Here is a 16862-nt window from a genome sequence, read left to right on the forward strand (position 1 = left end):
ATCTAGAGCAGTCACCACATCAGCTGCAAAGACCCACATAAAACATCAGTTATAAGACCTCCTTGAAGGACACTGGTTGCCTGTAGACCCAGAGAAATAAAACAGAAAAGTTGATGGGCAACTTTTGAGGACATACACATCATGAGATGTTGCCCTCGGCTCTCACCAGCAAGTCAGACATGATCAATAATAATAACATGCAGTGCCAAAGTGCAAGGAAGAACTGTCATTGATGATAGTTGTCAAAACTGCAAAACTTTGTCTGGAAATCTTCTTTTCAAGTGAAGTTTGACTCATTCAGCGTTTAGGTTTGATGATATAATTACCTAATACTGGCCTCCAATTAAAAATCAGACACCTGAAGCTCGTGATCTGCTTTTAAAATGACATTTATGATGCAGTTTAATTGTTTACATACAGTTTTGTGTTTTTTCTGTCTGTGGGAAACTTGAATTATTTTGCTGATTGGATATTAAACTCACTTGCAGGAAAAATAATATTGTTATTATTGCTATTATTAGTGCGAGTGGTATTACTAGTAGAAGTAGTGTTTTTTTTGGTGGCATTGGTAACTCAGCCTTGCAGCTAACATATTTTCATTATTGATTAATAGAGTGATTTTTATTTTGACCAAATTGTCTATTTTAGTCTATAAAATGCAAGAAATGCTCATCACCAAATCAAGTCCAAAGTCTTCAAATTTACACTTTAATTATGGGACAGGTATTCAAAGGTATTCCTTATAGGATTATATCAAATGATTAAAAGAACAGATCTCCACAAAAAAGAAAAAAAAAAGCTGCAGCAAAAGTTTCATCTTGTATTTTTTGCTTGATAAAAGACCTAAATGACTCATCTATTATCTAATCGTTTTGGCAGAGGTGGAGGAGTATGTGAAGGCGTTTTCCCCAAAGGAAAATTTCATAAAAGTCAACCATAAATGGTGAATCGTGTTGACTTGGCATTGGCAAACCTCACATACTGCAGAAGTTAGTAAAATAAGATGGAAATTTGTTTTTCTTGTACATATACACAGATAAGGTTAAAGATTCCAAAAGCTTGTTTGCACAGCAAGAGTTTTAAACTCTTTTGAATAAAAGAGAAATGCCATTTAAGGTGTGTAACTTTTTTTTATTTGCCTTTTATGTGAATTACCAATTACATCATTGTAGATACATGAGGAGTTATCACTTATTTGACTTGTGTTGTTCCCATGGTTGTCCTGCTTGTGTCATCCATCATGACTTTGTGCTGTAAATAACTGCCTTTTCACAAAAAAAAAACGATTGTGCTAGTATATGCACACAGTAAAGCAAATTTGAATACCACAGACATATGTCAACATTTTAAATAAAATAATGAAATAGTTCACTCATCTGTTGACGCTGGCCTCCCTTCTTCGTTCACAGGCAGAGAGACGGGCGTACAGAGAAGCTGAGATGAGCATGATGGACGACCTATCAGAGGCGGACTTTCAAAAAGAGGAGGAACCAGCCAGTCCAGCCCCTCCCCCTTCACAGCAACAAACAGACCCCGCCTCGCCAACAGTTGCCGTAACGCCAGAGCCGGTTGCCAGGGGAGACCAAGCCACGCCCAGAGAGATAGAGTACCAGGTAAAACGGCCAATGTTTCCATCTCAAGTGGTTAATAAGACTCATGCGTTAAGTTGATAATGGAAGCTCTCACTAGCTTAGGAAATAACATTTTGTACTAATTGTTTTACTTCCTCTGTACTGGAGACCTCTATTGTTGTCTAAGAACTATTAAAAACACATCAGTGATGTCACCCGTTGCACTGGGTGACATGTTCCTTCACCACAAAGATTATGATGACGATAGCTCCAAAGACTAATAACACCAATTACGTTATTAGTCCGGAGAGTAGTTTTGTGTAAAGCAGAGGCAACTGTGCACGCACGGGAAAGTGCTTCTGTTTACAGAGCTTTGCTAGCTTGTTGTGCTACACGTCACAACCTCTTGACTTTATACTACATTGTAAATTTCTCAAAGAACGTCAGTGCAAAGGTTTAATAGTTTTTGCACAACAATGAAGGTCTACGGCACAGAGGAATAAGATAAATCAGGCTTTGGATACACACACAACACTTATAATTAGATCAGATCATTGTTGGTTCAGAAATAAGAATAAGAAAAAGATAGAAAACCACCAGCCTTATCCTTGACATGACATTTTGGTCTTGTTACTTTTAGCAGATACCTTGATGAGGGTCTAATAAAAGATGAAACTTGATGAAGGTCGCTAGACCAAACTGTTGCTTTGAATAGATTTTTTTGGTTTGTGTTGCACTCTTCCTTTATTACAGACACTTTTAAAAACTAACATTCAGTGCAGGGATGCAACTAACGATTATTTTCATTATCAGTTAATATGATGATTATTTTCTCAATTAGTTTATTAACTGTTTTGTCTATAAATCAGTCGCTAGTGAAAATGCTCATTATAATTTCCCACACTCCAAGGTGACGTCTTCAAATTTCTTGTTTTGTCCAACCAACAGTCCAAAACCAAAATATATTCAGTTTACTATCATGTATGACAAAGAAAAGCATCAAGATTTTCCTAATTTTTTTGAATTTTACAGCTGTCTCTAATTAGTTGCAAACTAAAGTTAAATTGACAATACGTGGGTCATTATAATTTATGTTGCATACATTTGAAATTGCCATACTCATTATTTCATCTGTATTTATTGTTTATTGTTGATAAAACATTGAAGTGTTTTACAGATATCATCTTATACCATGAGCACAGGGTGAAACAGACTCTTGTCTGAGTCTTGACGCTTGTCTGTGCTGACTTGTTTTCTGTGTGTGCTAACAGGATGGCAGGGGCTTTGGCATCGGTACACTGGTGTTTGGGAAACTGCGAGGTTTCTCCTGGTGGCCTGGCAGGATTGTATCCTGGTGGATGAGCGGCCGTAGTCGAGCTGCTGACGGGACTCGCTGGGTCATGTGGTTTGGAGACAGCAAGTTCTCTGTGGTGAGTGTTTTTATTGAGGAACTGCTTGACTGAATTGATAAGATACTGGTACAGTGGGTGTTCAGTCTCCAGTGGAGACACATCAAAGGCTCAGAAATGCTTTTCTACTTTAAAAACCCATCCAGAAAGAATGAGAGAGTGGGAGAACATCTGTTCTTGTTACAGCTACAATTCTTTTTAGCGAGTAATTTGACCTTAATGCAGTCGCTTACTTAACACCCTAAGCCCTACTATTCCAATTTTATGCTTTTATAGACACTAGTTTTTGGCAAAGACAGTCAGAATACTGTTCCAGTTATGACATTCATAAGCTTTAAATCAAATTTCACACCATTTTATTCACACAAGTTTGTCAGTGTTCATTCAAAACTTTTAGCAGAAACTTTTGTTAGTGGACACTTAATATTACTTTGATTTGATGAAAACCTTGATTCTTCACCTATTTCATTTGACTTTTTCATTTGAATTTACAATTTAGTAAAAACCCTGATAAGATAAGATCAGATAAGATACACTGTATATTGCACCTAAGCATCACAGACACAGGAAAGCAGCTTCTGCTGTCTTTGCTTAGACGAGGCTTAATTCTGCACCCAAAGTCACCTTAATTAAGGATTTGAAGGGCTTGTTGATAATTTAATGTTCTCCTGTTTTTGTCTGTTGATTGTCATCTTAATGACATTCGTTATCACATCTCTGTTTCCAGGTTTGTGTGGAGAAGCTGATGCCTCTGAGCTCTTTCTCATCTGCCTTCCACCAGCCCACCTACAACAAACAGTCCATGTACCGGAAAGCCATCTTCGAGGCTCTGCAGGTAAGGAGCCCACAACTGCTCAGCTTCTCAACGTCAGAGTTTGTGGGGTTTCCAATTTTTGATTAGCTACAGCAGAAAATATGAATATGAATAGAAATTTCTGTGGATAAAGTCAACATCTAAAATACCCAAGTATAATATGTTCAGGTCTAAAGGCCACATTTTACTCATTCTTGTCTTATGTAACACAGATCCACAGAGTTGCTTTGATGTCGACTGGTATTTTGGCATTTGTGGAGGTTGTTTTCAACTAGCTCTGCCCACAGTTTATGAGTGATCGCATGTGGGTGTATCAGTGCAATCTCATATGTTGTGAGTTATTTTTTCAGTGAAACAATTGTTCACTTCTTCTTGTGTTCTTGACTTTTCAACGTGTCGTTATGGTTACTGTGCATTTTTCTACTGCACTGTCAGAGTCAGTTTTTGTGTTGGTGGCAAATTATATTCTCAGAATTTGCTGATTTATTGAGGTAATGTAAAGTTTTTCTTTTGCCTTATGAATTGATGTCAACTTAATATTTTGAGTTTTTTTGGATTTATCGTGACGGTAAATCAGGTGATGATGATTGGCTGTGATAGAAGGAAGGGGTGGGACTGAGCTTAGGCTTCTTCAGCAAACATGTAGAAAATGTGGGTAGAACAGGGGGTCGGTACAATCTTTGACTTCATGTTAGACTCTGGAAATGTTTTTTGTTTTGCTTGTTAAAAGTGAGAATAAATCAGCCAAATAAAGGCAACAGAATCGGCAGCTCCAGTCTTGTGATTTGGGCTGTTTAACATGTGAGCGGGCCCCTGTGTTTTTTTACTTGTGATTTTCATTATTTTGTGAAAGTGTTTCTGATTCTGATCAATATTATAGAAAATGTAACAAGACTTTGCACTAATTGCATGTGTGTTTGTGTTTTTGTTGTGTCTAGGTGGCAAGTGGTCGAGCAGGGAGGCCCACTCCCGCATCCTGTGATGCAAGCGATGACGCGGAGGGGGTCGAGCCTCAGACCAGACAGATGATAGAGTGGGCCATGACTGGCTTCCTACCCAATGGCCCGCAGTCATTGGACCCTCGAGAGGGTATACATACAGGTTTAACATTTTACTTGATAAAACACACACTGGACATACATTTTGTGATCACATACAGCAAATTTCACCTCATCATGGAACAAGTTTATAAAGACAAGAAAATTAAGCTGTGGCCAGTTCTGTAAACGGTAGATACCTCACTCATGTTACATTGGAAAGCCAGAAGAGATGAGTTTCATGCGAGACCCTACTGCTCACCTCAGCCACAACACCATATCTGGGAGCTTAGCATGTCACATTGAACCCTCGTTTTTGCAGCATTCACAGTGATTCTTACATCACCAACGAAGACAGGTGTCAGAACTTAAAATGTGATATTCTTTTCAAATAAATCCAGCAAGTATACAGAAAACCTTAATGGATGACTCAACAGCTTGAAACCAGTTCTAATGTATTCATATTTTAAAGTCACCGTCCATCACTTTTAGTCACTTTATTAATGACATTTTGGTCCTCAGACCTTCATCAGGCAGTTCATTCATCAGGTCATTGTTTTGAAAGGTGAAATCGTCATGTTTCTTATGCATAAAAATTCTAATTCTGTTAATTCTATGTCCTTATCCCCACAGAGGAGCAAAATTCATATAAAGAAGCGTTCTCAGAGATGTGGGCAGAACCTGAGGCAGCGTACACACCTCCCCCTGCCAAGAAACCACGCAAGAACTCAGCCGAGAAAGCAAAGATCAGAGAGGTGATCGACGAAGGGACCAGAGGTAAACATACACTTATTCACATATTGTGAAATAAAAATGATCATTTTGCTGAAAATTATGTTTATTATAACTCATGAAAGAAAAAAAGGTCAATTTGTGCTGAAATTAGAGCTGGTATACTGACTCTTCATATAGAAACTGTTGAAAGCAGAAAGTCACACTACAACCAGACTATTATGTCAGTAATAGAAAATCTCTACAAGAGAAAATATTCTCTGAGATGAAATCAGATGTCATAAACTACACGTTTATATAAATTTTACTTGTTTTGTTTTTTTTCCCAGAGAGACTCATACAAGAGATTAAAAAGAAGACCAGGAACATAGAAGGTAAGTGTTTTGGAAATAATTAAAGCTCAATTCTTAGAGGAATATTTGAAATTAAGAAGTGATGTATTAACAGTATTATGTCTTCTGCAGAGGAGAGGAACTGTACAATGTCTTCTGAGTCACAAACATTGTTTATACAGCATTGTTTTATATAATTCTTAGTCCAAGGTTTGCTTAACCGTAGGTACAGAGTTGACCAATAACTTATTTTTATCATCTGCCCTTTCTGGCAAGTCATATTTTAAATAACATTATGATTTGTCAAAATCGTTCTGTAAATGGGTTGAAAATGTGACAATAGTTTAAATGTCACATTATGACTTACATTATCATTTCAGATTATCCCTTCATGAGGCAATCTTCTGTGGTTAATGAAAAGTTATTACACTGTTGTTACGTAATCAGTTGTTTTGTTCCTGTTCAATGCATTAACAGGGTCAATAGGATGGATTTTACACTGATGTGAATTGTTAGTTGCTATAGCTCGGAGGAAGCATCTCTGAAATTAAATTTTTGTACTTGTTCACATTATTCTGTCATCCATCAAGACCTGTAATCAGTGCAACAGCAGAATAATTCACTGGTGGGTTAAGATGAGGGCCTGAGTGATTGAGTGTTTGTTATTGATCATGAGCACATTATTGTTATTTGAGGTTAAGTAGCAGTAAATGTCTTACATGTTGTACATATTAATTCCTAGACAAACGTAAACAAAGTGTTAATACAGCAGTGTGAGGATGATCTTTGTCTTTATTTATTTGTTCAGATATCTGTATCTCCTGCGGAAGCCTCAACGTCTCTCTGGAGCATCCTCTCTTCGTAGGAGCAATGTGCCAGGGTTGCAAAGTAAGATACTCACAGATAAACTCAGCAGTAAGACTGGAAGTCAATATTGTATTTCATTGACTTTCAGTCAGATGTTTTCATCATGATAGGATCATATTGTGTGGTCATTTTACAATTCTCTTGTCCAAATTAATGATTCTAAGCAATTTGTAACTAAAACTAACAAAACCAGTTACTGAAGTTTTTGTTAACATGTGTGGAGAGTTTTGTTGTGATGTAGTGATTAACAGCGGACCAAAGTTATTTTGCACAACATCAATTAGTTTTTTCATATGAAAAAAAAAAGATTTTGCATACATGTATCATTTTGAGATAAATATGACAATTTTGAAAAAAAACTATTAATATTTGTTTATATTGTGATATTGAATTCAAACATAACATCTTCCATAATGGTATACAGAGTGATATGATATGATATATGATATGATTTATTTATGGTTTACAGACACAAAATCCAAAGGATAACATGTTAAAGTGAAAACAAATATTTCCAGCATAGTCCGATGTTAAAAGACAAAGAAACATAAAGAAACACAAGACGTTCATAATAAAACTAAACAATAAAATCCTGAAATCACAAAATAACACCCACATCAAAGTACCAAAGCACAACAAAGACAATTTGATAGATAAAGTAAAAATGTAATTGAATATTTCATTATAGATCAGTGACCCTATTCAATAAATAAGTGCTAACCTGACTTGTACAAGCCCCTTTCATTTTTAACAACTGGAAGTGTAGCACTGGTGTAAAAAAAGAAACTTCTGGCTACATTATTTACTCGAGGGCCTTTACATGAACCCCTGGTATTATAGTTATGCTGACTATGGACCACTGTTATCTTTGAAAACAAGTATTGATAATATTGTACATATGATGCAGCTTCAGTGGCACTGACTGAATGCACATACATATGGTGCCAAAATGATCACATTTCAATTAGTTGTTTAGTAAATCAAGAGGAAAATTATCAACAGTTTTGATAATGATTAATTTCATTAAAATCAATTAATTTTCTATCTTTTTTGGGGGGCAAGCAATTTAAAGAAGCAGTCTTGGGCTCTGGGATGGTGTGGAGAACATTTTTCACTATTTTCTGACATTTTATAAACTAAATGAGAGTTAATCGATAATGAAAATACTCATTAGTCACAGCTCAACTGCTAAACACAGCTGCACACAGCCTCCACTGTTGTTAAACCAGGAAACTGCTACAGTCCCCCTGAGGGCTCGACGCTGAAGCCCACTCACCTTGTTTTGCCCTGTGCTTGCCGCTCCCTCCGCCCTCCAGGGTCAAGCAACGCAATATAATTTCTGCGATATTACACAGACACATGGAAATGAACAGATGTAAACTGACCCATACTCCCCAAATGTAAGATTTAATTACGGAAAAACAACAAGGACACACTCCATCTGCCTTCTCCTGATTCTGTTTTGTGCTCTGGCAGAACTCATTCCTGGAGTGTGCCTACCAGTATGACGACGATGGCTACCAGTCCTACTGCACCATCTGCTGTGGAGGCAGGGAAGTGCTCATGTGTGGCAACAACAACTGCTGTAGGTCAGTAGAGATCTGTACACTCTGTTGTTGAAGATTTTGGGATTGGCAACCAGCAAGTTGCTTCTTTTTGTGGCCCGGGACAAGAGTTTGGTTTTCGCTGCAACAGAAACAATCTACCCATGAAAGTCAAAACTTCATTTATGGTTCCTTCTATTGGCAGGTTTATTTATGTGAATACAGAGCACACAGTTGACTTTGGTGTCTAGGCTCTGATCTCGTCACTGCAAACATATACTCAGCACAGGAGAGATCAGGAGTGACGAAAGCAAACTTCACCACAAAACTGCATACAGAGCCCAAAGCCAACTATAATGTGGTCATTCCCCCAAAAAACAGCTTCAACTATTTAAGGGGAAAATCAGAAAGATAAATGTGAACCCAGCCATCCGATCTGGGCAACATATAATTATTAAATTAAAGGCCCTGAAAACCTATTTTCTCAATCAGCTACATAAACATATTATTTCTGCCAAAGTTAAAACAGTTGTGGTTATTTCACTTGAGAGATTTCTGTTTTTCTGGTTTGAGGAGGATCAGACTCACAATTTCATGTACTCCCCTTCACTAGTAAGGATTTGGCAACATTGGAACCAGAATCTGATGACAGTTGTGGGGTAGTTTGCGTATGTTTCCAGCCCACTGTCAATCAAATCTGATCAAACCACACCCTCACAGTCCTGGTCATTAATAAATGATACCTAAGGATGTTTTTTTTTTTCTTAACTTTAAATTTGGTTGTTGGTTATTTAGTCATGACTATTTAATGTTAATGTAAAAATAAACACATTGAACTCACAAAAATCAGCCATGGGTATAAGCTTAAATTCTGTCTTAAAACAACAGTCAGGTGTCCATATGAACACTGAAAGAGGTTTTCCTCGCTGTAATCACTCCTCCTGTTCATACTGACCATTAAAAGATCCCCTTCAAATGTGCTTTCAATGTAAGTGATGGGGGCCAAGATCAACAGTCCTCATTTTGAGCAAAAATGTTTTTAAAAGTTTCCTGTTCAGCTGCAGTGGAAGGATCATAACTTTGTCACTAAAAAGTATCCACTTGATCTGACAAATTTGAACGGCTGAATCTTCATAATAGCTTCAAATGAACTTTTAAATACATTTTTGAACAGAAGGAGGACTGTGGATTTTGTCCTCCATCACTTACATTGTAAGTGCATTATGAAGGGATCTTCTAATGGTCAGTATGAATGGAATGATTACAGCGAGGAAAAACATGTCAATGCTCATCTGGGTACCTGAATATTGTTTTAGGACAGACTTGAAAAATTGTGAACCTGTCCTCAAAGTGAGTATTAAAAAATCTGTATCTGTATATTGCATAATCATCAGTCTAGTAAAGAAATGTAAGGAAAACATGTTGAATCCCTCTGTGTGTGTGTGTGTGTGTGTGTGTGCAGGTGTTTCTGTGTGGAGTGTGTGGATCTGATGGTAGGAGCCGGCTCAGCGGCAGCAGCCATCAAAGAAGACCCCTGGAACTGTTACATGTGTGGGCCTCGAAACACCTACGGGTTACTGCGGCGACGGGACGATTGGCCCTGCAGACTACAGCACTTCTTTGCCAACAACCACGAACAGGAATTCGTAAGTCTGAGAGAGAAAGAGAAGTCTTGTCCTCATAGAATATATAAATATAAATATGATATAATAATGATACCATTCTAAAAACCGAGTTTAGAAAAGATGCACCGTTATCCTTTATATCATTATGTTTTGCAGGCATAATAAATAATGAACTACATCATTTTCCTCACTGAGCAAAACGAGTGCAATCATTTCAGTTCAGTCCTGACAGTATACTGTAAGTCAGTTAGAGTAAATGTTGTAAATTTGATATATTTGCCGTCCTACATCGAATAGTGTATGCTATCATAATGTCAACAGAAAAATTAGGTAAAATACAACACAGTCAAACAGGAAACAGTGATATGTGGGGATCAGTGTAGGTTATGCGCCAGGGCTTGTCACCTATACACTATGTACACAATTATTAGGCAAATTGTATTCCTCAGGATTAATTTGTATTATTGAGCAAATACAATACTCTCTGTTGATCCAAAATGTTGCTGAACCTCAAACCTGAATGTTTAACAAAGGAAAAGGGAGTTTTGTCTCTTTGTCTTTCAGAATATTGTATAAAAGGATGCAGAATTAAAGCAATTAAATTACAAATGACAATTAAATAACATTTTTAGCCTTTCAAAAATATTCAGTGACCAAGAAAGCCACCCTTCTTTTCAAAAACTGACATGAACCTTCAATCCATGGAGTCTGTCAGTTTCTTGATCTGTTCACAATCAACTTTTGCTGAAGCAGCAACCACAGCCTCCCAGATGCTGTTCTAGGAGGTGTATTGTCATCCCTCACCATAAATATCATGTTTGACAAGGACCCACAAGTTCCCAATAGGATTTAAGTCAGGTGAGGAAAGGGGCCAGGTCATCATTCAGTCATCTATGAAGGCTTTGCTGGCTTGCCAAGCAGTGGAGTACTTGGATTCACGTGATGGAGCATTTACCTGCATAAAGATCATGGCCTTCTTGAATGCTGAGGATTTCTTCTTGTACCACTGCTTGAAGAAAATATCTTCTAGAAACTGACAGTAGGTTTGGGAGTTGATTTTTAGTCCGTCTTCAACCTTAAAAGATCCAACTAGCTCATCCTTATTGACAGGAGCCCATACCAGTACCCCCTCCTCCACCTTGCTTTCACCTGACTTGAAGTGGCGCCCTGTGTCCACCAGTGATCCAGCCCCGGGCCCATCAGTCTGGTCCATCAAAAGTCACTCTCATTTCATCTGTCCATAAAACCTTTGAAAAATCTGTCTTCAGGTATTTCTTGGCCCAATCTTGATGCTTCAACTTGTGTCTCTTATTCAGTAGTAGTCATGTTTCAGCCTGCTTTACCTCGGCCATGTCTCTGATCACATGACACCTTGTACCTCTCCAGGTAGGTTGCAGTTCTAGAGGATAATGGCTTCCTGGTAGCTTCACATTTAAGTCTTCTCAGGTCTTTTGCATGTAATTTGCCCCTTTTCTTCTCCATGCGTTTTGTTGCAACACTATTTTCACACTATTTGCAACATCTTGTTTGATTGTCCAGTGGTCACACCTCAATAGTTAAGCTATTTCAAGGCCCATTTTACCTGAGGTAATGAAGCTGCCTAGTAATTATGCACACGTTAATAAAAGGTGTTAATAACTTTAGGCCACACCCTCCCTTATTACACAAATACATATCACCTGAAAATGATTCAATCCAATAAGAATTCAAGTTTATATGGTTTAGAGTTGGTGCATAGAAATATTTATTTAGGTCAGAATACTCACTTGCCTAATAATTGTGCAGGCAGTATAAATTATTCATAAAGCATAATACACATCAAAACAATGTTCACATTCAATTATTGATGTTCTTCAGCAAGACTTTTGCCCAAAGAACATGGTCTTGTTTCCTGATAATCTCATTTTATCTTTGGATCTTAGAAATTAAGCAAGTGCACGCGCATGCTGTTAAAAGCTTCGTAAGCTGGGCTGTCTATGGTGATGAGGATGATGCAGAAAACATTTCAAAGTCACTTTGTATATTTAACTGTCTGTAAGTTGAGCTATATATTGAATAATACATCACAAAATGCAAATGTTGTAAACACATACACAAATACATTTTTTCATACTTGAAAGATGAAGATTGAAGATGATTGAAGATGAAGCATAATGTACAATAAACCGTCTACGTACAGTTTTCATAATTCAAGTAAATGAGTTACTTGATGGAAGCTGACTGAAGAAAGTAAACTTTGATTTAGCTGCTGCTCGATGCAGACGTTACTCTGAAGATCATATTAAAACTAAAATGAAGCGGTGGCTGTTCCTGTAAGTTTCAGGAATATGCATGTCACTCTGTCATCATTTCTACATTAGAGCTACTGCATGTAAGTGAGAGATAAACATACACACAATAAATAAAAAGAAAAGAAAAGATACAGAACTGGAAAATACACAAGAAAGTTGCGTTTCAGCCAGAAGAGATGAAAATATGATGCAAGAAGATGGACAGGAGGACGATGACGACACAAACTGGCAGATCAGTTATTGAATAAATGTTTGTTTGTGTTTGTTTATTTTAAACATCAACACTTAACAAAGAACATCAGCGTTTGTGTAAAAAGTGTAGACTTAAAAATGTACAAAAACAGTGAAAACTCAAATAAAACATGTAGTTTTTGGTTCCTTCTGCAGTTACTGTGCTTTTGGGAAACACGTCTTAAGCTTAAGAACGTTTGTGAGATGGATTTTACAATCATCTTAGCCTGAAGGTGCTTGTGGGAAATGAGGCCCAGATCATTATCATGAATAAAGCTGACTTGTGATATGTTCTGTCTGCTCTCTTCTGTTTTTACAGACAATCTAATCTTGTTCTCTTAACTCTCTCTCAGGAGCCAGCCAAGTTGTATCCTCCAGTTGCAGCAGAGAAGAGGCAACCGATCAGAGTCCTATCCCTGTTTGACGGCATTGCAACAGGTGTGTCAACAAGCTTGTGTGCATGTGTGTGTGTGTGTGACTGTAACATTTTAGGACTCGCTGCTTGTGTAAAAGACTTCTCAACACGGATGGTTTGGCAGTGAACGCTCCCACAGTTGTACTGATGAAATGATGTGTGCACTCAGGTCTGCTGGTGCTGAAGGATTTGGGCATCCAGGTCGACAAGTATGTGGCGTCTGAGGTGTGTGAAGACTCCATCACTGTTGGCATGGTTCGACACCAGGGACGTATCATGTACGTGGGCGATGTGCGCAACGTAACCCACAAACATGTAAGTGAAATTCTCCTCTGTAAGGGACATTTGGGGACATTGACACCTGTGTTTACAGCAGACCACTTGTGTTTAGATTACTGAAGATACATTTGAACACAGCATGCAGCAATAAGGAAGTGTTTATTACATAGTTGTTTATAGTTGTTTACATAGGAAGTAGCTGAAATTCCAGTTGATTCTTTTTGATTGATTCACTCCACCAAACTGCTTCTTAACCCCCTTTTCTCTGCTGATGTTACCTCATGATGTGTTTTGCCCATTAGATCGAAGAGTGGGGACCATTTGACCTGGTGATAGGAGGAAGCCCCTGCAACGACCTCTCCATAGTCAACCCTGCACGGAAAGGCCTTTATGGTGAGAAGGGGTCTTTGAATCAATTTTCTGCTGTGTATAAGTTCAGAAAAATAAGATGAATAATAAATAATAAAACAATTTTCTCAGTATTTGCAAAGAAATTTTAAATAATTAAATTAAAAACGAATGTTGAGGCACTGACGATTGTCTGCCTTTAATTACTTTTAATTCTTCATGTGAAATGAAATATGGATGCTGAACTCCTGCAGAGGGAACGGGCCGGTTGTTTTTCGAGTTTTACCGTCTGCTACACGAGGCTCGACCAAAACCGGGCGACGAGCGGCCGTTCTTCTGGCTGTTTGAGAATGTGGTCGCCATGGGAGTCAGTGACAAACGGGACATCTCACGCTTTTTAGAGGTAAAATAAACAAACTCACAAACACCTGCACAGATTGACCCATTACAGGTCACACAATAATCCCATACACACTCGGACAAAGCGTTAAAAGTAAATCACACGCATGAAGCCGTGAGTGGTGATAACTGGAGCAGAAGACAGCTTTGCTGCCCTCTTGTGGTTGGATTTCAGCTGCCATGACCCAGGTTTTTGGTGAATCTTTGGAGATTAGCGAATGCACATCGGCCACTTAAATATTATTAAATGAACATATTTCCTTCCTTACGTTTTTTTTGAATTGGTAACATGACACAGCACAGCAGGTGATTTAACAGTAAATACGTGACATGTATGCTATATTGGGACAAACAGTACATTACTAAGATGTCAGAGACCTGTCATGACCCAGTTCTTTAGTGAAATCTCTATGAACGTCTATGAATGTACACTGGTCACTTTACAATACATTTAGATTATAGAGCGCTTTTCTAGATACTCAAAGATGTTATTTTTTCTTAACATAGACACCAAAAAAGTACACATTGCAAGCAAAAAACACATAGTTAGCACATGAGAAAGTGACACCTGTAGCCACAGAGTCATGGGACGTCATATAAAATCAAAAATTAAAATTGATCACAATGTATTTTACCTTCTGTTTCACTTATTCATTAGTTTAGATGGTGTTCTCTTTAGATCAGCTGTCAAAAAACTACAATTAGTAAACTGCAATAAAAAAAGACATTTTTGTCTCATGAAAAGGCTCTTTTTTGTTGTTGAAAAGTTCAGATGGAAAACTTGTGGGATTTTATATCAGGGCTGTCAAGTCAAGTCAAGTCAATTTTATTTATATAGTGCCAAATCACAATAGAAGTTATCTCACGGCACTTTTCACATAGAGCAGGTCTAGACCATATCCTTTATTTAACAGAGAGTCAATATTCTCCCATGAGCAAGCACTTGGCAACAGCAGCAAGGAAAAAGTCCCCTTAACAGGAAGAAACCTCAAGCAAAACTGGGCTTTAGCTGGCCAGCCATCTGCCTTGACCGGTTGGGTTGAGAGAGAGAGAAGGAGGGAGAGGGAGAGAGACACAGAGAAGCATAATAACAACAATCATAACAATAACAATAATAATAATAGAAATATGACTAATAATAATAATAGCAGGCGTGGGCGTCAAGCAGGACCATGGCAGCAGGCAGTCCACAACCACGATCCATAGAAATCTGCGATCCATAACCAGGCGGTCAACGACCATGATCCAAAAAACCCCGGAGAAGAAGCCAAGTTAGTAACATGCATTAATGGGACATGAATGCATACAGATGGAGAGGAGGAGGGGGAGAAAGGAGCTCAGTGCATCGTGGGAAGTCCCCCGGCAGTCTAGGGCAGCATAACTAAGGGCTGGTCCAAGCCGAGCCCGGCCGGCCCTAACTATAAGCTTTATCAAAAAGCAAAGTTTTAAGCCTACTCTTAAACACAGAGAGGGTGACCCAAACTGGAAGATGGCTCCACTGGAGAGGAGTGTAGTGTAATAATATACACAGAAACAGACCTATGATGTTTAAAAGAGTCTCATTTTCAGACAGATGTTCATGTTAAGTGAAACAGGAAGTAAACCCTGCTGTTCCTCTGCAGTGTAACCCAGTGATGATCGATGCCAAGGAGGTCTCTGCTGCCCACCGTGCCCGATATTTCTGGGGAAACCTGCCAGGCATGTCGAGGTGATACATACACACACACACACACACACATACACACACACACAATTTTTGACTCCAAACCTGATATTGTTTTTATATGACATATTGATGATGATTTTGTCTTTTCATTTCTTCTCAATATTTTGGTAATTGCAGACCTCTGTCGCCCATGACAAACGACAAGCTAGACCTACAAGAGTGCCTCGAGCACGGACGCACAGCTAAGGTATCCACTTGTGTGTGTGTGTGAGTGTGTCTGTGCATATTATCATACAGTATCTAACTTTCTGCCTAGTGCCAAACAAAGATTCGGGTCTCTAACAGGGAGATTTGGACAGTTTAGGCAACTGCAGAACATATATTAATGTTACGTTTTAAGTCTGGAAATTGGCCAACACTCATGAAATGATAAGTTTACATTTAGTAATTGACAATCTATGAGTGTATTTCATAGAGATAAAATTATTTTCTTCCATGGACTAACATGTCTGGAAATGTGAATTAATACATATATTTCTCAGTAATGTATCCATAATTAATGCCAATTTTCCTACATTTTCCTGCTGCTATTGTTGCACTTTTGCTCTGCCAGCAAGAGCAAAATAATTTGAGAAAGTCATTTTTTCAATCCACAATTTGAACCAACCATGTACTGTATCATAACTGCACAAGAGGGGGACAGCTGTAGAATTAAAAAGGATATGTGTGTGTGTGCCTGTCTGTCTGTCTGTCTGTCTGTCTGTGTGTTTGCGTGTGTTTGGTTCTGGATGCTAATTCCAGTTTGAGAAGTTGCGTACGATAACGACACGCTCCAACTCTGTGAAGCAGGGGAAAGATGAGCATTTCCCTGTCTACATGGACAACAAGGAGGACATCCTCTGGTGTACTGAGATGGAAAGGTACAGTGGTGTGTGTGTGTTTGTTTGCATTTTTCATGTTTCAACCCAGAGCTGCATAGCAATAGGTTGTGAGTTAAAAAAAATGTTTTAACAATTTGTATTTACACAAATTTGACCTTTTGTTCAGGAAATCAGCAACAGGGCATGTGTATGTGGTAAAGTGTTTAGGAAGAACAGGACTAGATATGTGGAAAGTGAAAGCTTTTTGGAGTCGTGTAACATGACACTCGTGTACGTACATATTTGAATAGTATAAATTCACAGATTTTTTTTTTTTTTTACATATAACTTTAAAAGTCCAAAAGAGTCCAAAGAAAACTATGTATCTCCAAGCTGTCAACTTTTCATGAGATAATAAAAAGAGTCCAGTTATCAACTTTGT

At 38.1% G+C, this 16862-nt stretch overlaps 1 protein-coding gene across 8 annotated transcripts in view; it reads left to right on the forward strand.

Annotated features, from left to right (window-relative positions):
* LOC137169352 (DNA (cytosine-5)-methyltransferase 3A-like) overlaps window positions 1–16862 on the forward strand; it is a 66304-nt gene that overhangs the window by 43314 nt on the left and 6128 nt on the right. For 3 of the 8 annotated variants that reach the window (XM_067572470.1, XM_067572465.1, XM_067572469.1), the window contains 16 exons: window positions 1410–1613; window positions 2843–3001; window positions 3708–3815; window positions 4733–4895; window positions 5465–5608; window positions 5893–5937; window positions 6704–6783; window positions 8239–8351; window positions 9769–9952; window positions 12807–12891; window positions 13038–13183; window positions 13450–13540; window positions 13750–13898; window positions 15517–15602; window positions 15738–15807; window positions 16362–16480. In XM_067572470.1, the coding sequence (XP_067428571.1) occupies window positions 1410–1613; window positions 2843–3001; window positions 3708–3815; window positions 4733–4895; window positions 5465–5608; window positions 5893–5937; window positions 6704–6783; window positions 8239–8351; window positions 9769–9952; window positions 12807–12891; window positions 13038–13183; window positions 13450–13540; window positions 13750–13898; window positions 15517–15602; window positions 15738–15807; window positions 16362–16480 (1946 nt within the window). The remainder of the gene's footprint in view (window positions 1–1409; window positions 1614–2842; window positions 3002–3707; window positions 3816–4732; window positions 4896–5464; window positions 5609–5892; window positions 5938–6703; window positions 6784–8238; window positions 8352–9768; window positions 9953–12806; window positions 12892–13037; window positions 13184–13449; window positions 13541–13749; window positions 13899–15516; window positions 15603–15737; window positions 15808–16361; window positions 16481–16862) is intronic. The other 5 variants (XM_067572471.1, XM_067572466.1, XM_067572472.1 and 2 more) reach the window with 3 other exon arrangements.

Source organism: Thunnus thynnus, chromosome 18 (assembly GCF_963924715.1).
Source record: "Thunnus thynnus chromosome 18, fThuThy2.1, whole genome shotgun sequence".
NCBI lineage: Eukaryota > Metazoa > Chordata > Actinopteri > Scombriformes > Scombridae > Thunnus > Thunnus thynnus.